This window comes from Balaenoptera ricei, chromosome 9 (assembly GCF_028023285.1).
Source record: "Balaenoptera ricei isolate mBalRic1 chromosome 9, mBalRic1.hap2, whole genome shotgun sequence".
Taxonomy (NCBI): Eukaryota; Metazoa; Chordata; class Mammalia; order Artiodactyla; family Balaenopteridae; genus Balaenoptera; species Balaenoptera ricei.
The window spans coordinates 16,157,923-16,174,983 of record NC_082647.1 but is presented as its reverse complement, the minus strand read 5'-3'; the positions used below and the strand labels follow the sequence as shown (position 1 = coordinate 16,174,983).

General features: G+C 40.2%; 1 protein-coding gene across 9 annotated transcripts in view; it reads right to left on the bottom strand.

Annotated features, from left to right (window-relative positions):
- DGKI (diacylglycerol kinase iota) overlaps positions 1-17,061 on the bottom strand; it is a 468,554-nt gene that overhangs the window by 230,313 nt on the left and 221,180 nt on the right. For 8 of the 9 annotated variants that reach the window (XM_059933287.1, XM_059933288.1, XM_059933290.1 and 5 more), the window contains 2 exons: positions 13,022-13,093; positions 9,587-9,703 (listed from right to left, as the gene is read on the bottom strand). In XM_059933287.1, the coding sequence (XP_059789270.1) occupies positions 9,587-9,703; positions 13,022-13,093 (189 nt within the window). Of the gene's footprint in view, positions 1-9,586; positions 9,704-13,021; positions 13,094-14,056; positions 14,126-17,061 lie in introns of those variants that run through there. The other variant, XM_059933294.1, reaches the window with a different exon arrangement.

Here is a 17,061-nt window from a genome sequence, read left to right as displayed (position 1 = left end):
ATCTTCATAAAGGCAAGCTATTACTACCATGTCATAGCGTTTTACAGTGTTGAAAGCCTGAAATACAAAATCCTTAACTTAAAAGCTTATATAAGTATATACATCTGCATTGTTTGAGCAATTAAATGTTTTCAAACAGCTTGAAGAAACTTAGGTATTTATTCTTCAACATTTTAGAGTATTTTTTCTTAGCATTCAAAATAAACCTTAGTCTAGAGTACATATAGTAAAACATCCAAGTTAGCAAGACTGAAAACTATTTAGCTTTTATTTTACTTTCATTTGGACCGTGAAAAAAACAAGTTGATTTGTGGCCTGTGCTCACCAAGGATGAAGGAAACTTTCTTGAACCACCATTTGTCCCAAGGTTTTCTTCCCCCCATCAGATTAAAAGAGTCTTCAGGTTCTCTGAATCTCCCCAGAAAAGAAATCTGGAAGTTCATGGGTGTTCGAGATTCCAGGTGATTTCTCATCACTCACTCTAGACTATACTTCTTCTGCAAACAGATCTCCAAATTTCCGAATTCCTCTTTAAATGGGTGTACTATCGTGCCCCTCTTTGGGAAACTTTTGCATTCTTCGAGTATTTGCTATATTTTGACTACTTTCAGTTTTATTAAAAGGGAAGAAAAATTACTCGGAACCTTTGAACTTTTAATCAGCCAAATATTCCAAGAAGAATGCTGAAAACTATTGGACCGACAGAGGCAGTACCTACTTGATGGCACTCAGTGATGCTCTGCGTGCTGGTACTTGGGCCCCAACAAATATTCTTATTTAATTCTTATTTAATTCTTATTTAATGAAGCCCAGGCAAAGATACTTTTTAAACGCTCCCCAGAATAGAATAGAATAATAAAATAAAATTAAAGCTCCCCAGGGAATTCTAATGTGTAGCCAGGGTTGAGAACCCCTGTTTGAAGTACAAAGGGCAGAGTGGGGAGCCATATGTACTGTGCTAAAGCCAATCACTGCGGTGAGGAACGTGAGGTGTGGGATCTGCCAGGCTTGGTGTGAATTCTGAACCTCCCTGTCACTTAGATCTGTGACCTTGGCCAAGTCAGTCCAACTTCTGAAATAACAGTTTCTTAATTTTAAAATGAAGTTGATAATACCTACCTCACAGGACAGTTGTGGAGTTTAAACAAGAAAAAGGATGTGAAGCAGTTAACTTGGTATCCATCCCATGAGAAGCACTTCCATAAATGTCAGTTGCCTCGTTCACAGCTCTATATCCCCAACACCCAGCACAAATGCCCGGCACACAGTATGAACTCAAATCGTTGTGGAAATAATAAACCAATATTTTTAGAGTTCACAACATTGAGTGAGTCTTTCCTGATTTTGAAAAGGATCCTTAGGAAGTGAGTGATTGTTTCCTAACTTCTTTGTTGTTTTTGTACATTTAGTGCCAAGAGCAAGGCAGGACCCCAAGTGCTTGCAGGAACACACTGTCGGCCTTTGTTCTTGACAGGACTCAATAATTAAACTCCAAGAGGTAGGTCGAATGGATCAAGCTGAGGTTGTTTCCTAAACTTGCCTGATCACAGAAATCATAGTTCTTCAGGTGATTCTGATGATCAAGTATGTTTGAGAAACAGAGGGTTAGAAAAACACATCAAAATAAGGCTCGATGTCCGAAAACAGGGCAGGCGGGGAACTCAACTCTAACAGGGAACAGACACACAAAACGGCCTTTGTTTTAAACACAGATACAAGTGCTTCTGAGCCTCACCGAGCCACACGCATCTGAGGCCATCATCCCACAGAACAAGGAGGGGGCAAAAATAAAGCACAGTGGTTGACTTACAGTACCTGGACGCTTCTATGTGAGCTCTGAGTAAGCTTACAGCCCTACGGATGGTCAAATAGCAAAAGATAAGCAGTATGGAACTTCACAGCACACATCCAAATTCCCCAGGCTTCCTTCTGTTCCCGTGTAAATATGTATCTCTGTCTCAATATATCACTTCTTTTAGAAGGCAGCGTAATTCAACGAGGAACAGATGGACGTGAAGGCAGATTCGGGTTGTGTTTTGGCCAAGACAAGTCTTCTAGGCTTGCTTATCCACACTACCACTTACCCTGCCTGGTCAGTACTGTGAGAGTTAAACAAAACGACATGCTTTCCAAGAATGTAAAAATTATGCCAAGACGTTATTGTCTAGAATTGTTGGTGATACAGTCAAGAAACCTTTAATACTTGTCCTGTGTCCTAAAACAAAGCAGCCCTCTTAACAAGGGCGGCTAACTCAGTGATACAAAGGGTTCACTTTGCAAGTTCAACACTTTCCAAACAGTGAAATACTGTGCTCTCATTTGGATTTTTACATTCTTCTGATTCCAACAGCATTCACCCCCTGTACATTCTGTGCCTGCTCTTTTGTTAAAGTGCTAAGAAAAGATAAAGGCTTTTTGTTTTCTTGTACCAGGTACTGGGTGCGTTACCTTGCCACAAAAATAATCCTATCAACACAATCTTTATCATAGTTATGACTCCTTCCTGGGCTGTTACAAAATCTTATGGGTGAATCACTCAGCTGTGAATGAAGCCTAACGTACTACCCTTATTACTCTTCAGGGATTTCCTCAGGTGATGGGATCACAAAGGATCTAAATAATAACAGATCTAAAGAGAAGATATCTCACTTCATCATTCCAAGTGAAGCCCTCCTCCATCATACACTGGACAAAACTCTGATGGATAATAAGAGGGCGATCCATGGACTTTGTCTATTAAAGAACGTTCTCACTCTGCCCTGCTCCAGCTATACCATTGCAGCAAAGGTTGTTGTGAGGACAGGTAAGCAGAAGAATCAAGAAAACTCATTCCAAAATTAAGGACAGGGTCTCAGCAGCTTCTCAGGTGTATTTGGCCAAATCACAGCATCGCCTGACCTTCAGAACTAATCAAAGGAAGTCACTTGGGCATTGAGGGAGATTGTTGGCCATTGCTATTACATATCATGGGGTACCCAGCATTTTAAGATCATCCAATCATAAGGAATAAGGACTAGCATGAAGAAAGGCAATGCAAGGCTAGGCAGGAGTTGATAGCGACATTTTTTATAAGTAGACCATTAGAAAGAATATAAATATCCATTGGTAAGGAGTTGGCTCAAATAAACTGTAAAATATCCATAGTGTGGGACAGATACAGTAGTTTTAAAAAGAGTCAAATCTGTATGTATTAATATAGACTTTTCCCTATGATTTTTTTTTAACTGGGAAAGCCAAATTTTAAAGCATTAAGTGGAGAACGATGTTATTTATTAAAAACGCACACCTTTAGTGTCCCCCCCCAAACTTGACCCACAAAAAGTTCATGTCACACAGGTCTTGCTCCACCAGCTCCAAGTGCTTACACTCGTATTTGAACATCTTTAACTCGTTCATCCAGTCAAAATATCATCTGCTAACATTTTCAGTCCAGAGGACAAACACTGACATCTGTAACTTTAAATATAACTTTTACTTTATATCAACAGATTCAGGTTTGGCCGTTGAAATTTAGTTTTCTTGTCATTTTAATTCCTTCCAGTTATCTACTGTCCATCACCTTTTAACTTCTAGGTCTCTCTAAGTAATCTGGTGACGAAACCCAGCAAATCATCCAGGCAGCCCTCATTTCCCTTACCATCAAACTTACATGCAGCTCCCAACTCCACAGCTGGTCACGGAGTAATTATCCACTCAGAACCAGCCATCTTTCAACAGAGAAGGAAAATATATGGTTTAATTCCACCTCTTTACAACCCACTTTTCCTGACCATTATACACTCCAGCAGATGTCCTTTACTCTTCTTCTCTCGAGTCATCTGTTTAGACACAAACATCACAAATAAAGCTGACTTTATTTGATGACCCATCTTCACTGTTGTTCTCAGTTATGTCCTATCAACTTGCATTGTCCTTCCTCATCCCTCTTCCCAGGGATGCCGCCCACATCCTTCAAAACCAAGCACAAATGACAGATTTTCCACTGAGCCTAGGCTGCTCTCCATAACTGAAGCTGCTCAATTCTGCTTCACGTCTCCACTGTGTTTCTACATCTTAGGTGGCATTTACCTCTCTCCACCTCAGATGTGTAGGCGTCTCACTGACCAGGGCTATTTCAACCAACCTGTCTGGCCCCTTCCTCTCACCACCATATATGTATCTTTCCCACAAGATGAACACTGATCAAAAAGACAAACCTTCCCAGACATCTGAAAGCTACTCTTTTATTAAGGATTTACATGTGACTGAATTTCTCTCCAGAATCCACAAATACCCTGACCAATGATTTAGATTGTTGTGTCTATTTTCCTCACTGGGGAGTACACTCTTCGTGGACATCAAATGAACATCTGATTCATCTTTGGACCTCTCACTGCATGTAATGACATCTTTGAATGTGGTTAATTAAACATTTACTTAATTCAATTAAGCCTCTTCTCCTTTATCGTTTTTAAGCAGTGTCATAGAAAAATATAGAAATATATAAAGAAGGAAAGATATATAAATTCTAAAAGTTGAAAAAACATTTTATCTGTTCTTTATCTACTTTCCAAATTCTATTTTTTTTGATCATTTCCCAATACCTCCAACAAATTCTCTAATCTTACTGCTTCCACACCATTACTAACAGGTTGCCACCCATACTCCACACTCTACAAACTATAGTTTTTATGGTCATCAATGCTCTGGTCCCGAACACAGGGACTTTTATCAATCCTTGTTATTTTTTTCATGTCTACAGAATTTAACATTGATGATTGCCCTATTTTTCTTTTCATTTTTAATACTGAAACTTTATGCAATCATAGTCCTCTCTCTATCTTGCAGGATTCTCTTCCTCCTCTCACTTTCTGGGTATGGATGTTCTCCCAGTCTTCTTCCATTCTTTTATTCAGTAAATGATCAGGTCTTGACTCTCTCCCATGGGATAGGCATTGTGCTAGTGGATACACAATCCCACTACAGTGTGAAATACAACAGTTACAGTAGTATTTCAAGGTGCACTTGGAAACAGAGTAGGTGCCAGGCTATGGCCCCTATTCTTGTCTCCTTCTACCCTCTCCATTGGAAATCTCATCCTCTTTACATCCTCTTTCACCATAATACAGATGGTTCAGGGATCAATAACTTCTATCTTGACCCCTGTATGACTACCCACTGTTGCTATCTGCTGTTGTGCGGCTTCACTGATACCCTGCACCCCTAAAAGTCAACAAGAAGGAAAATAACAAGAGCTAACATTTGACTGGTTACAATGAGCCAGGTGTTGTTCTGTGTGTTTTATTTTTTCTTTTTCAGTTCATTAGTCCTCACGAAAGCCCTATGAATTAAAGTACTAGTATTATTTAACCTTTGCAGCTGAGAAACTGAAACAGAAGAGATTAAGTTGAGATTAAACAAGTTACTTAGTGGCAGAGCAAGGTTATGAATCCAGGCAGCCTGGCTTGCAAGCCAGAGCTCTTCAGCACTACTCTATTGCAACCCTGCCCCCAAGTTCATCATACACTACCCTTTACATAGAACTTAGTTAATTGATTAAATTACTTGATGGCGTTGGAGCCCAGAGGAGGAGGGACCACCAAAATTTTAAAGCTGTCTGATTCAGCAAGGCTGGCTACAGTAACACAGTAAGGCAGCATGGCATATCATTAAAAGCTTGGTTTCCAGAATCACAATTCTTGGGTTCAAATGCCATCTCAAACTATTCAATAATTATATAGCCCCAGCTAATTTATTTGACTTTCCTATTCCTCACTTTCCTTAGCTGCAAAATGGGACTAATAGGATACTTGCCCCATAGAGCACTGTGATGATGAGATACTGAAGGTAAAGTACTTAAAATATTTCCTAACACATGTAAAGCGTTCAATAAATGTTAGCTTTCATTCTTATTATTATGATGTCCTGAATCATAGAAGATAATAAAAAGGTGCGTGATGAAAAAATTTTGGACCTTAGCATCCAGACTGTGAACTACTCTCCAAAAACCACCCCCACCAATCAGCCACTTAATAAAAGTTGTTAAGATACCAACTTATTATTCTGAAAAGTTAAGGGCAAACAAGTACGGATTTTTTATGTATTTGCTGGTAATAAGGGAGAGGTCTCTTCATAGAAAAGTTGCAGCTAAAAAATGAAGAGTAAAAAAAAAAAATAAAGAGTAAAAACTGGAAAAATCACCTTTTAGCAACCCCTAATGAAATAACAGATTTAGGTAACAATCCTTAATGGATAAAATTATAGATGAAAGACTGATGGACAACTTTATAATAGATGGATTAGGATGACAGCTCCTGAATTCACAGATCAATCTTAACACCACTAAGAGTGAACAACCTGATATTATGTTCCTTTAAAAGCTACACTATAGAAAAAGATACCATTACCCATATAGTTCTTTTGCCAAGAAATTAAACCTGAATCTAATGTCTTTATATCTAAATATTTCTACAAGAAATATGGGCCATACAGAAAATCATTTTAAAACACAATAAGGATACAATCAGCCAAAATTAAAATACGAGATATTCTACAGGTAAAGTGACCCAATTTATTCCATAAATATACGGCAGGAAAAATAAGGGAGGAGATTGCTATAGATTAAAAGAGATTTAAGAGATCAGTCAACAAAAAGGCAGTTGTAGACTTTGGATCCTAATTTGAAAAAATAACAGTAAAAAAAGATATATTTGAAACAACCAGAAAATATTTTAAGGATGCCACCTCAAATTATTTAATTTTGATGGGTGAGATAATCGTATGTAGTTGTCTTTCTAAAGTATCATCTTTTCAGGAAACAAAATGAAGCATTTACAGATTAAATGGTATGCTAAAATCTGCTTTAAAATACTCTAGCAAAAGAAAAAAAGGAAGAATTCCACTTTGGGGAAGACAGAGTAAATGGGGTGGGACCAGGAGAAAAATGGATGTGTCTCTGAAAAGGTAACATCGGGATACCTGCGGTGATGGAATTGGTCTGTGTCTTGACTAATCAATGTCAAGATCCTTGCTGTGATGTTATACTATGATCCTGCAAGACGTTACCATGAGGGGAAAGTTTGTAAAGGGTACATGGGATCCTTCAGTGTTATTTCTTACAACTGCATGTGAATCTCAAAACAAATTTAACTACAAAAAAGAAAATATGGTGTGGCAGGGGTTAGATGAAACAATAATAGCAGAAAAGTTCAGGGTTATACACTTTTATGCTCAAGTGTCTTATTTAGTTATTTTAATGTTTACTATTATCGGCATTGCAGATCAATTCCTTTTCAGAAAAGGTGAATATAGAAAAAGATGTTTAATGATATAACATACCAATAACTAAGGGTTATTATTTAGACATAGGATGAGAAAAGCATTGATTGAAATGAAGACTAAGAAGGACCTGACCTCAAGCAGGAACATATCAGGTATATGAGGTCTTGGTTCCAGAATTCTGACAGTGAGTTAAAATCTGTATATTTAAATGTAATGTTGAACAAGACACATAGTAAAGAAGTGCTTTTATAGTAAGAGATGAATGAGTATGATGTTTTGTCACTAGTATTCCTTATAGGAAAGAAATAAGTGACTAGTTAGAAAGAAGTGATGACTAATGTGTTATTGAATATTGCAACAGCAATTCAGGATGTGAAATGATAATTGCAGAGTTTGTATTTCAAGTCAAATTTCTGTATTATCTGTGGTGTTTCAGGTATAGAATCTGTTTTATGTCTTTACGAACATTAAAAATATCTGTGACACCAAAAACAAAAGTTCATGGTTATGGAATTCATTATGATCTTCTCTTTCTCTTCACTTGCTTGAAAATTTCCACAACCAAAAGAATTTTTAAAGTTTAGAAAAGTAAACTTAGAATTTCTCTGCAGAGTGGTAGTCTTCCGATTTTTCTGTTCTATCTTCAGGGGCCCTAAATCCCATACCACTAGGTCATCCTACACACTCACACTAGTTGTTTTCTTCTAAAATACAGTTTTACTCTATCACTCCTTTGCTTAAAAGGATAAAGTTTACATGAATCAAACATCTCTCCCAGTCAGGTCTGAGCAACCTTAACATCCCCTACATAAACCTTCCACTGCAGTCAACCTAGTGTCACAGTCCCATGAAGATAATTTTGGACAAAGTATCCTTGCTTGTGCCATTCTCCTGTTTGTCATTTCCTTCTCCACTGACCTAAATCCCACCCATCTTTAAGGAGGCAGAATGAAATCCACCTGCTTCATGAAGCTCTCCCTGATCTTTCCTTAAAATAACTATATGGTTCTTCAGAGCAGGGATCGTGTATTATATCACAATGCCTAGTAGCCTTCTTGATACCATCAAGGTTTTTGATGAAAAACGTGTTGATTTAACTGAATATTTACTATACAGCACATGGAGAGATTACTGAATTTTAGGGGAAAAACACACACAAAGAAGTAAAAATGTTAGAGGTTTTAAAATAACACCAAATTGGAAATCAGTACACCTGAATCTCAGACATAGTACTGTAATTGACTTGCTATGTCACCTTGGACAACTTATTTAGCATCTCTTGACATTCAGCTCTAAAATGTAAAAATAACTAGATGTTCCATTTTTTAATGTGTAGATACTGTACTCGCCTCTGGAAAACAGTTCCCAAGGGCTTCTATGGATTGTAACTTGGAAAGATGATTCCTACATGTTACTCATCAGAGGCAAAACTTTCATATAAAACACATGAAAACAAAACAGTGTTCCCTGATCCACCAGTTTTTAAATAAAACTGAGTCAATGAGAATATACAACATGATAATTTTGGAGACCATCTGAAGTAGGACTGCCATATCTTTTAAAGATACTACATTCAAGAAGGCTCCCTAAGGTACCCGTACCCTGGGGGAGGTATAATCTTCTCCCTGTAACATTAAAAGTCTGCCATCCCATAACTTGGAGATGAGTATCTAAGATGTACAGCACAAAGGTAGAAACGTTTCTATCACAGATTAGGACCTTGTTGAAAAACTACCAAGGGCTCCCAGAATATAGCAGCAGAGACTCTCCAGGACAGAAAGTACAATGAGAATGGAATACAGAATGAGATTAGATGTTAAGAGGATAAATTCTACTTTGCCTTAAGAAAAGAGTGTTGCTCTCTAAGCAGGCCTTGTGTACTGGGGAAGGTCATGACCCACAGTCTGCATTCGGGTTGGAAGTGGTGGTAATAGCAACCAAACAATGGCACAGAGCGCCCTCACAGCCACTCCCTGGGGTTGCCCAGGCTGGAAGAGAAGAGAGTTGTGTGAGAATCAGCTGTACCCACTACGGGTCCTTAATGAACTCAGGAGAGCCCCCATCAGAGAGAACATTAGCACCTGAGTGGGGAGGAAACGCTCCTGCTATGGAAGTTTGATTTCTTTAGGAGGTGGAGGCTGGTTCCATGAGAGAGCCCAGCGCAGAACTGTGATGGGCTAATGGGATGAACTGGGAAGCATGGGACCTTGGGGATGAGTGAGCAGAGATCGTAAGAACCCAGAGATTCGTCAGGGGGAGAAAAGCAAGAAGCAGCGGTTATTTTTTCTCTGTGCTGGCCCAGCAGCACCAGGGTTCCGGCAGTTACCTGAGGTTTCTTCACCTTAATGATCCAGGTGGGCGGGACAATAACGGCGGCGTGAGCCCCCAGGGAGCAGGGTTCCTCAATCTGATGCAGCATGAAGCAGGTCACCTTATTGTGAAACTGAAGGGAAAAACAGGCCAGTAAACAATTTTGTGCAAAGGACGACGCTGCCGCAAGAAGGAATAAGCACGTGTACACGTATGTACACACACACACACTCTGAGGTCACACGCTCTCCTCACTGCCCAACCAGCCCCAGGAACTTAGAGACCAGATTTCAAATTCATTCCACTTTACAAACTGATAACGATTGATAACAAGAACTCAATCTTACAGGACAAGCCAGCTAAAATTTGATAAGCTTTTAATAGGATATTTACATAAAGATGGTAGAGACTTGGAGGGGTCTATGAACGCTAACTTTGCACATAATTTTGTTTCACTTGGCTTGCGCTGGTCACAGACTTGGTTGATCTGGGACGATGTCCAAAAGGAAACGAAGGCAAGCAGAAAGGCAATGCCGACCATCTGCCTCCCCTTTTTCTATCCATAGATGTAAATCCTTCCCAGGTAGTCCTTCCAGTGTAGGGGACCCAGGAAAGAAGATGTCTCTTCTAGAGAGCTGTTAATCTGAGAGGGAACAAAGAGACTGCTTCTGCTAGGTTTGTCCAGGACCACTGAAAAAACAATGGTCCTGTCATACTTGGCAAGTCTAAAGTGCTTTTGGTTTTTGAAAGGAAGTAAAAGTAGACTAATGATCATAACGATACCGCAGTTCTAGGGGCTTAAGTTTATACCCCAATGGACTGAGTAACCTTAGGCCAATCACATTTTCCATCATCTTTTTTGGTGACTGTAAAGTGATAATGAGTGGTAACATTTGTTTTCTAATAAACATAAAATCCCCATTAAATTGACATTAGCTTCTACTTGGATTATACTTACTATGACCACATAATTTATCATCTTAACTGAAACAATTTTAAGAATGAAAGGGAGCACCGGTAATAATCATGCTGGAACAGCAGATATAAATTAGGGCTGTTTCAGGAAAACTGGCAAATATAGCCACCCCAATTATGTCACATCAGGGAAATTTTGTCTTTATCGCTGAATATCTTCAAGATCTGACATGATCCATGGCAAATTACTAAATCAATTAACTAAGCGTGAAATACTAATTAATAAGATAATAAATAATTCCCCCTACCACCAGTTACTTGTGATCTGCAAACAATTTGCTATACCAGAGAAATGTCATTTGAATTCCTTCTTTAGAAAGTGATTTTCTTTTAGCAATTCAAATAAACCCCCAAATGAATGGCCATTGCATTTCTAAAATGGTAGGGATCTCAGAGACTGCCCACTCCAACTCTCTCAATTTATACCCGAGTAATCTCTAATCTAGAGAGACTAAGAGGTATGTCCAAAACTGCAGGACTTTTAAGTGGTAGAGTCAGGACCTGAATCCATGAAACCCAGCTCCCAAGCCCAGTTTTATTTTCTGCTGCAGGAAGCGCCCATAGAAGGCACTTAATTGTTTGACATCAGATATCCTAGAAGGAATTACCTGTAGTGTTAAAATACACCACCACTGTAATCTGTCTTAAAATGTTTTGTGTTCTCAGTCCTTGAAAAATCACGTTGTAAACCTGGGAAACTCAAAGATATCAATACTTGGAATTGACCAAAACTCTGCCACAGGGGTCAAGCAAAAGTTGTTTTTTAGTGATTCAACTGGACTACAGATTAATAAAAAGAGAGCACATGTGCTCACTGTCAAGTGGGATTGAGTTCCCAAATTGAATAACCCTGGGATCAACCACCTAACCACAACTTGGCAGCTACGGGGGCAGGAGCAGGCACAGCCTGAGGCCAGCTCGATGCTATTTGGCAAGTAACGTCTCACCAGATCAGGGAAACCAGCAGCACAGACGGAGTTGGGGACCCCTGGGCCCTAAATCTGCTTCTTCCTGTCCAGATGGAGATATTGCTTTGACGCCATAGTTTCATTCAAGGACTAGGATGGCCTTATGTTTGTGAACATGTTCTTGAACAGAAGCACAAAGATTATTCGTGTAACAATTAACTGAAAGGAGATGGAAATGCCAAGAATACAAAATGTGCCAGGAGGGTGACACAGCAAGCACTGAGCTTTCCAGACCAAGGCGTCCCTACCTAGTGACAGCAGATCCTCCTGACATGTGCGGGCCTAGGGAAATTATGCCAGAGAGATTATTAGGTTGAACCTGATGGAACTGCCAAAACTCAAAAGTTTCTGACCCACAAAAATGTCAGTTTCATGTGTTTCAACTAAATGCATCTTCTGCTCCTGCCCTATGGCTTTGTTTGGCTAGGTAAAGCTGTTGTGTGTAGAGTCCTGACGTTTTCCTTCAAACCCTTACCCTCGCTAAAACAGCACAGCCCTTTCTTTTCAGGTTGGCTGTGCAGTGAGGGGACAATGTATCGCAATTATACAGTCATTCAAAAAAAAAAAAAGAATACAAAAACAGGTGAATTGAGAGATTAGAGCAGGGGTCCAGACTTTTTCTATAAAAGGACTGGATAGTAAATATTTTAGTCTTACAGGGTCATACTGTTTCTGCTCCAACTACTCGACTCTGCTGCTGTAGCATGAAAGTAGCCAGAGATAATACATAAAGGATGGGCATGGCTGTGTTCCAATAAAACTTTATTTATAACAACAGGCAGCAGTCAGATTTGGTCTACAGGCCATAGTTTGCCAACTTATGAGTTAACGTATACAATGTCTAGTTAAAGAAAAAAACAGGTCCATAGGCAAACAAAAAAATGAACCATCTAGTTGGGACAGAGCTGTTAAAAAATGAAAAAAAGATAAGAGAGGAAAAGTAAATAGGGAAATTACCATTGGCTCCTGATCAGTATATATGTTCAAATGTAAGAAAGATTTACATTTCAATGAGCATACAGCCAACTATAACAACATCCAAACCTAAAGAAGGATACAAGACCACTCTTATCCTAACATAGCCCCATTTAAAAAAAAAGTTGCCCACATCCAAAACAGAAGAACCAAGATGCCTGAATTCCTGTGTCAGAGGGATTATCTAAGGTTGCAATCTCCCACTATAGGAGTCATCGACAATCTAGTGTAGTGGGGAAAACGTGGCGTAGGAGTGAAAAGCCCTCGATTCTAAACCCAGGGATAGAACCAGGAGAGGATTTTCCAATCTGTGATCCCAGGCTTCAATGTATAAAGGGGTTAATTTATAGTTTCTTCCAGCTCATTTATGCTATAGTTCTATAGTTTTGATCTGTCTTTCTTCCTCCACAGATCCTATGAGAGAAATAATACATAAATTTGGATAACGTTCCACTTACAGACAGGAACTCCAGCAATGACATACGTCGATTTTGATAAAACACGAGCCCACTTTATTTCATCCCCAAACTTACCGCCTGCTTGCACCAGGAACAGCTGATAGCCACAATCTCTTTACTGTGGAAGGAGAATTTCTGCTGGAAGCCCTGGGATGTCAGAATAAGAAACAGAGAATTAAAACCACTTCAAACACAGTGTGCATCTGCCCTCCTGAAGTCCAACGAAGTAAGGCCAGGCTTAAGGTAACTGGGACGGCAAATCCCACACTTGGCACTGCGGCATCTCCAACTTCTACCACACAAGAGTTTCCCATCCCCGAATCCTCTGGAGTGTGAGAGAGGAGGCACCAGTATTTCCTTAACACTACTCAAAGTCAGACACAGAAACGTTGTTCTTTTTCTCCCAAATAAATGAGGTTCTGATACATTTTTATTGTAAGTTAAAAAAAAGAGCCGCTTTTGGTTCACATGACTCTTTATAATGGTCATCCGTCTCAGAGGTTCTATACAACCTGAACATGGAGAACCCACAAAGAGAGAAATGAAGCATGAGAGAGGCAGGTGACCTAGAAGTGAGAGTCTGGGAGATGTCAGGGTAGAGGAGGAAATGCAAACTCTTTCATCATCCCCCGGGATGTGGGGACTCAAAACAAGCAGCTTTCAATTTCCATTTTTCGCCAGCAAGCAGCAATGAGATGAATGGAATAGCAAACACAATCCTCTTAATGAACAAACAGAATTACTTTTCCATCAAGAAAGGAAGAGATGCTTTTTGGCTGCTTCTGTCCCTAAATAATTACCAGAGAGAAGTACACAGTAACGCTCAAGGAATTTTTTTTAGCTTTCCCAAAGCTCATTCATTTCTATCTGCCTGTGAAATCTAAGCCAAACAAAATAATGCAGATCAATGACAAAAAAATCTTAAAACAAGGCTTTTGTAAAGTGATCCAAAGAAAACAGAAAGATGTGACGGGCAGGAAAGCTTTTAAGGCATTGGCTAAGTCTTGCTTAATGTATACAGATAACTTTAAGTTAAAAAAAACAAAAACTCAATTTACACATTATTAAAAGAAGTCCCAAGAGCATTTTTGCAGTCCCCATAATTCCTACCTATCTGCAGCATTTTATATACTAATGAGCATTTCCTCCTTTTTGGTCCTCTCGCCTCTCTTGGTTTCCTAATACACATTCCAGGTCTCCTTCTCCCTCTCCAATCTCCTGCATGTGGACATAAGACCGGGACCAGTGTCAATCCTCTGTGCTCTGCAATTCCTCCTTGAATCCTTCTTTTTTTTTCCCCAACCTCAACTCTCACTTCTAGAAACAGGATCTCTTCCTTAACACTGGACTCTCCTGGATTTTGAAAAGTTTCTGCATCAATATCCCTTTCTCAACAGCTTAAGTAATAATAGAATCACTCAGGGCAGAGGAGTTCACAGAACAAGCATGAGTCTGCTCTCCTTACAAAGGCCTGCTTGGAACGTTGGTCCTTGGCTGGCATTCGGGAACTTGAACTTCAGGAGGGGTTCCCCTGTTCCCAGAACAGTTAAGGGTGACTCACTGTGCCTGAACTGTTTGTACAAACATCCTGATGTATGCCGAACACCTGCTTTCCTTCTGGGAGTCTGGAGGTTGGGCATGTGCTAAGCAAGGTATGTGCTTATGTCACCAGCCCCCAATAAAACCCTACTCACCGAGCTTCTGATGAAACTAGGAGACAATATTTCACACGTGTTGTCACAACTCACGTTGGAAGAATTAAGCACACCCTCTGTAACCGTTAGAAGACTTTTGGAGCTTACACTTGGTTTCCTCCAGACTTTACCCCACGTGCCTTTCCTTTGTTGCCTTTGCTTCGTAGCCTTTTGTTATAATAAACCACAGCTGTGAGCGATATACACTGAGTCCTGTGAGTGAATACTGAAACTGGGTGGTCTTAAGGACACCAAATATACTCATCTCCCCACAAACAATGAGTCTTGCTATACCTCCTCTGTCAAGGAGAATATCATTTCCCCAGCAAAGGGTGCACTTTTGTAAAACACACCTGGACTGAATTATTAGGACAGGTTGGCGTCCACAGGTTTACTGCTGTGGCAGCCAGCCACAACCTGCACAGCCCCTGGCATCAGTTATCACTGCCCGACGGAAATAGCTTCCAGGGAGGACACCGAGTGCAGTGGACCACAGGGTTAGGTAGAGAGGTCCCTTCAAAGACGGGGCACAAACTATTCAATGTGAAACGAAACGGCACCAAATAGGCAGGAATGACTTCACATCAGAGTCACTTGAAAAGTTCTTCCTCTTTGCTCAAGCTGCTCTTGATGGACTGAGCAAAAAAAGAGATGAATAAAACTTCTCTTCAGAGCTATAGCTATAGCTATAGAGCTCTTTCCGCTGTGCACAGAAGGAAGCCAGCAGGCAAGAGCAAGCATACTGAAGCTGGTGCAGGGCCTGAGCAGGGACTCCTGAAGACAACCTTGGCTGTGTGGTGGGATTCTCCCACCCTGGACCCCACGTCCAGCAGGCATCAAGCCCCGGTGACTGGTCACGTCACATTTGGATGTCTGTTCCATCTGCTAACTTGTCTCTCCGTTGATAGTCTGTTTCCCCCTGTGTTCTTCATTCTATCCTGGGCCATGACACCAGGGAAAATGTTGTTGTTGTTGTTGTTTTTAATATCAGCCTCAATCTTAAATACTCAAATGACTACTTCTTTCCCCGAGATTATAGAACAAACTATTCATACTGACATTCAGCGCCATCCATAATCTTCTCAGCCAATTTTTCTACATCAATCTCCCACTCCCAGCCATTATAAATTCCTGTCTGTAGTGAGATGGGATTAATTATATTCTACAACATGCTTTATTCTTTTATATTTCCATTTTTGCCCATTTTACCATTTTTTGCTGTTTTTTTTTTTTAATTCCCAACCCACCATTTAGAGTGCCTACCACTATTTCATATACAGCATCTGAATTTTACTTCCACTACAAAATCTAAAAAGAAAATGTTCCAAGATCACCTCAATTCACTGTAATCTCTCCTCCTAACCCTACAGGCCTCACCACCTGTATCTCCCCTTGGCACCAATGAACAGCTGCCCTAAGTTGCTGGTTATTTTACGTGCGTATGTATTCTCTCGCCAATGGAATTACAAGCTCTTTGAGAGAAGTCCTTGTAATATTTCTTAATAGATCTCTACAGCTTAGCATAGTTCTTTGAACATCATAGGCATGGCATGAATATTTTCTGATTAATTGAACAAGAACGTCACTGCTACCACACTGTAACCCAACTACAAACTTCATGCTTTCCAGACTTTAAAAACCTAACCCAAACCACCTGAAAATATGCCCCCTCACTCTGCTCTCGTCCAACCACTCTAGACACAGCAAACATGCTAGGCAAACCACTTAACGCTTTCTCCCTTCACCTGGAGATGGTAATAAAAATACAAACCTCTCCAACACCTGAGTCGTTATAAGCATCGAATGAGGCAATGCATTCGAAAAGTTCTTTGTAACACAGTTCACGTAAGTGAAGGAGTCCATTTATTGCTGGAACCTCTTCCAACCCCTTGCTGACAAAGTCCTCTAGTGTGCCACGTGTGATGAGTTAGCAATACTCTATTCAGTGGTACAGAGTGAGAGCATTAGCCCATCCCTCTATCGATTATCGGCCTTCTGACTTCAAGGAGAAATAGATACAGTCCAGCGTAGCCCTGACAGCCAGGCTGAAACTAGAAACAAACAACAAGGCCAGCCACAACTGGGGCACTGGGCACTGTGCTTATGCAGAACTGTGATGGGTCCCTTGGAGATGAGCCTGGTGTAACCAGCTCTATGCTTTGTTTTGGATTCTCTAGTCTGGCAGAGTCACAGTGGCCATGGCTTCACGGTTACTGTCTAACATAAAGACATAAATAGAACCACACTGGAGCCTTCATGCACCAAGTTCCTGCAGACCACCTGCAATGGGGAGGTTTTGGCTGGGATCTCAGCACAGCAAAAAGAGCCAGATTCCTAATTACCCATTTTTAAATTCTAGTCCAAATCTGATATATTATGGTACTGACAGATGCCCTAACTGAATTTCAGCTGACTCTGGTT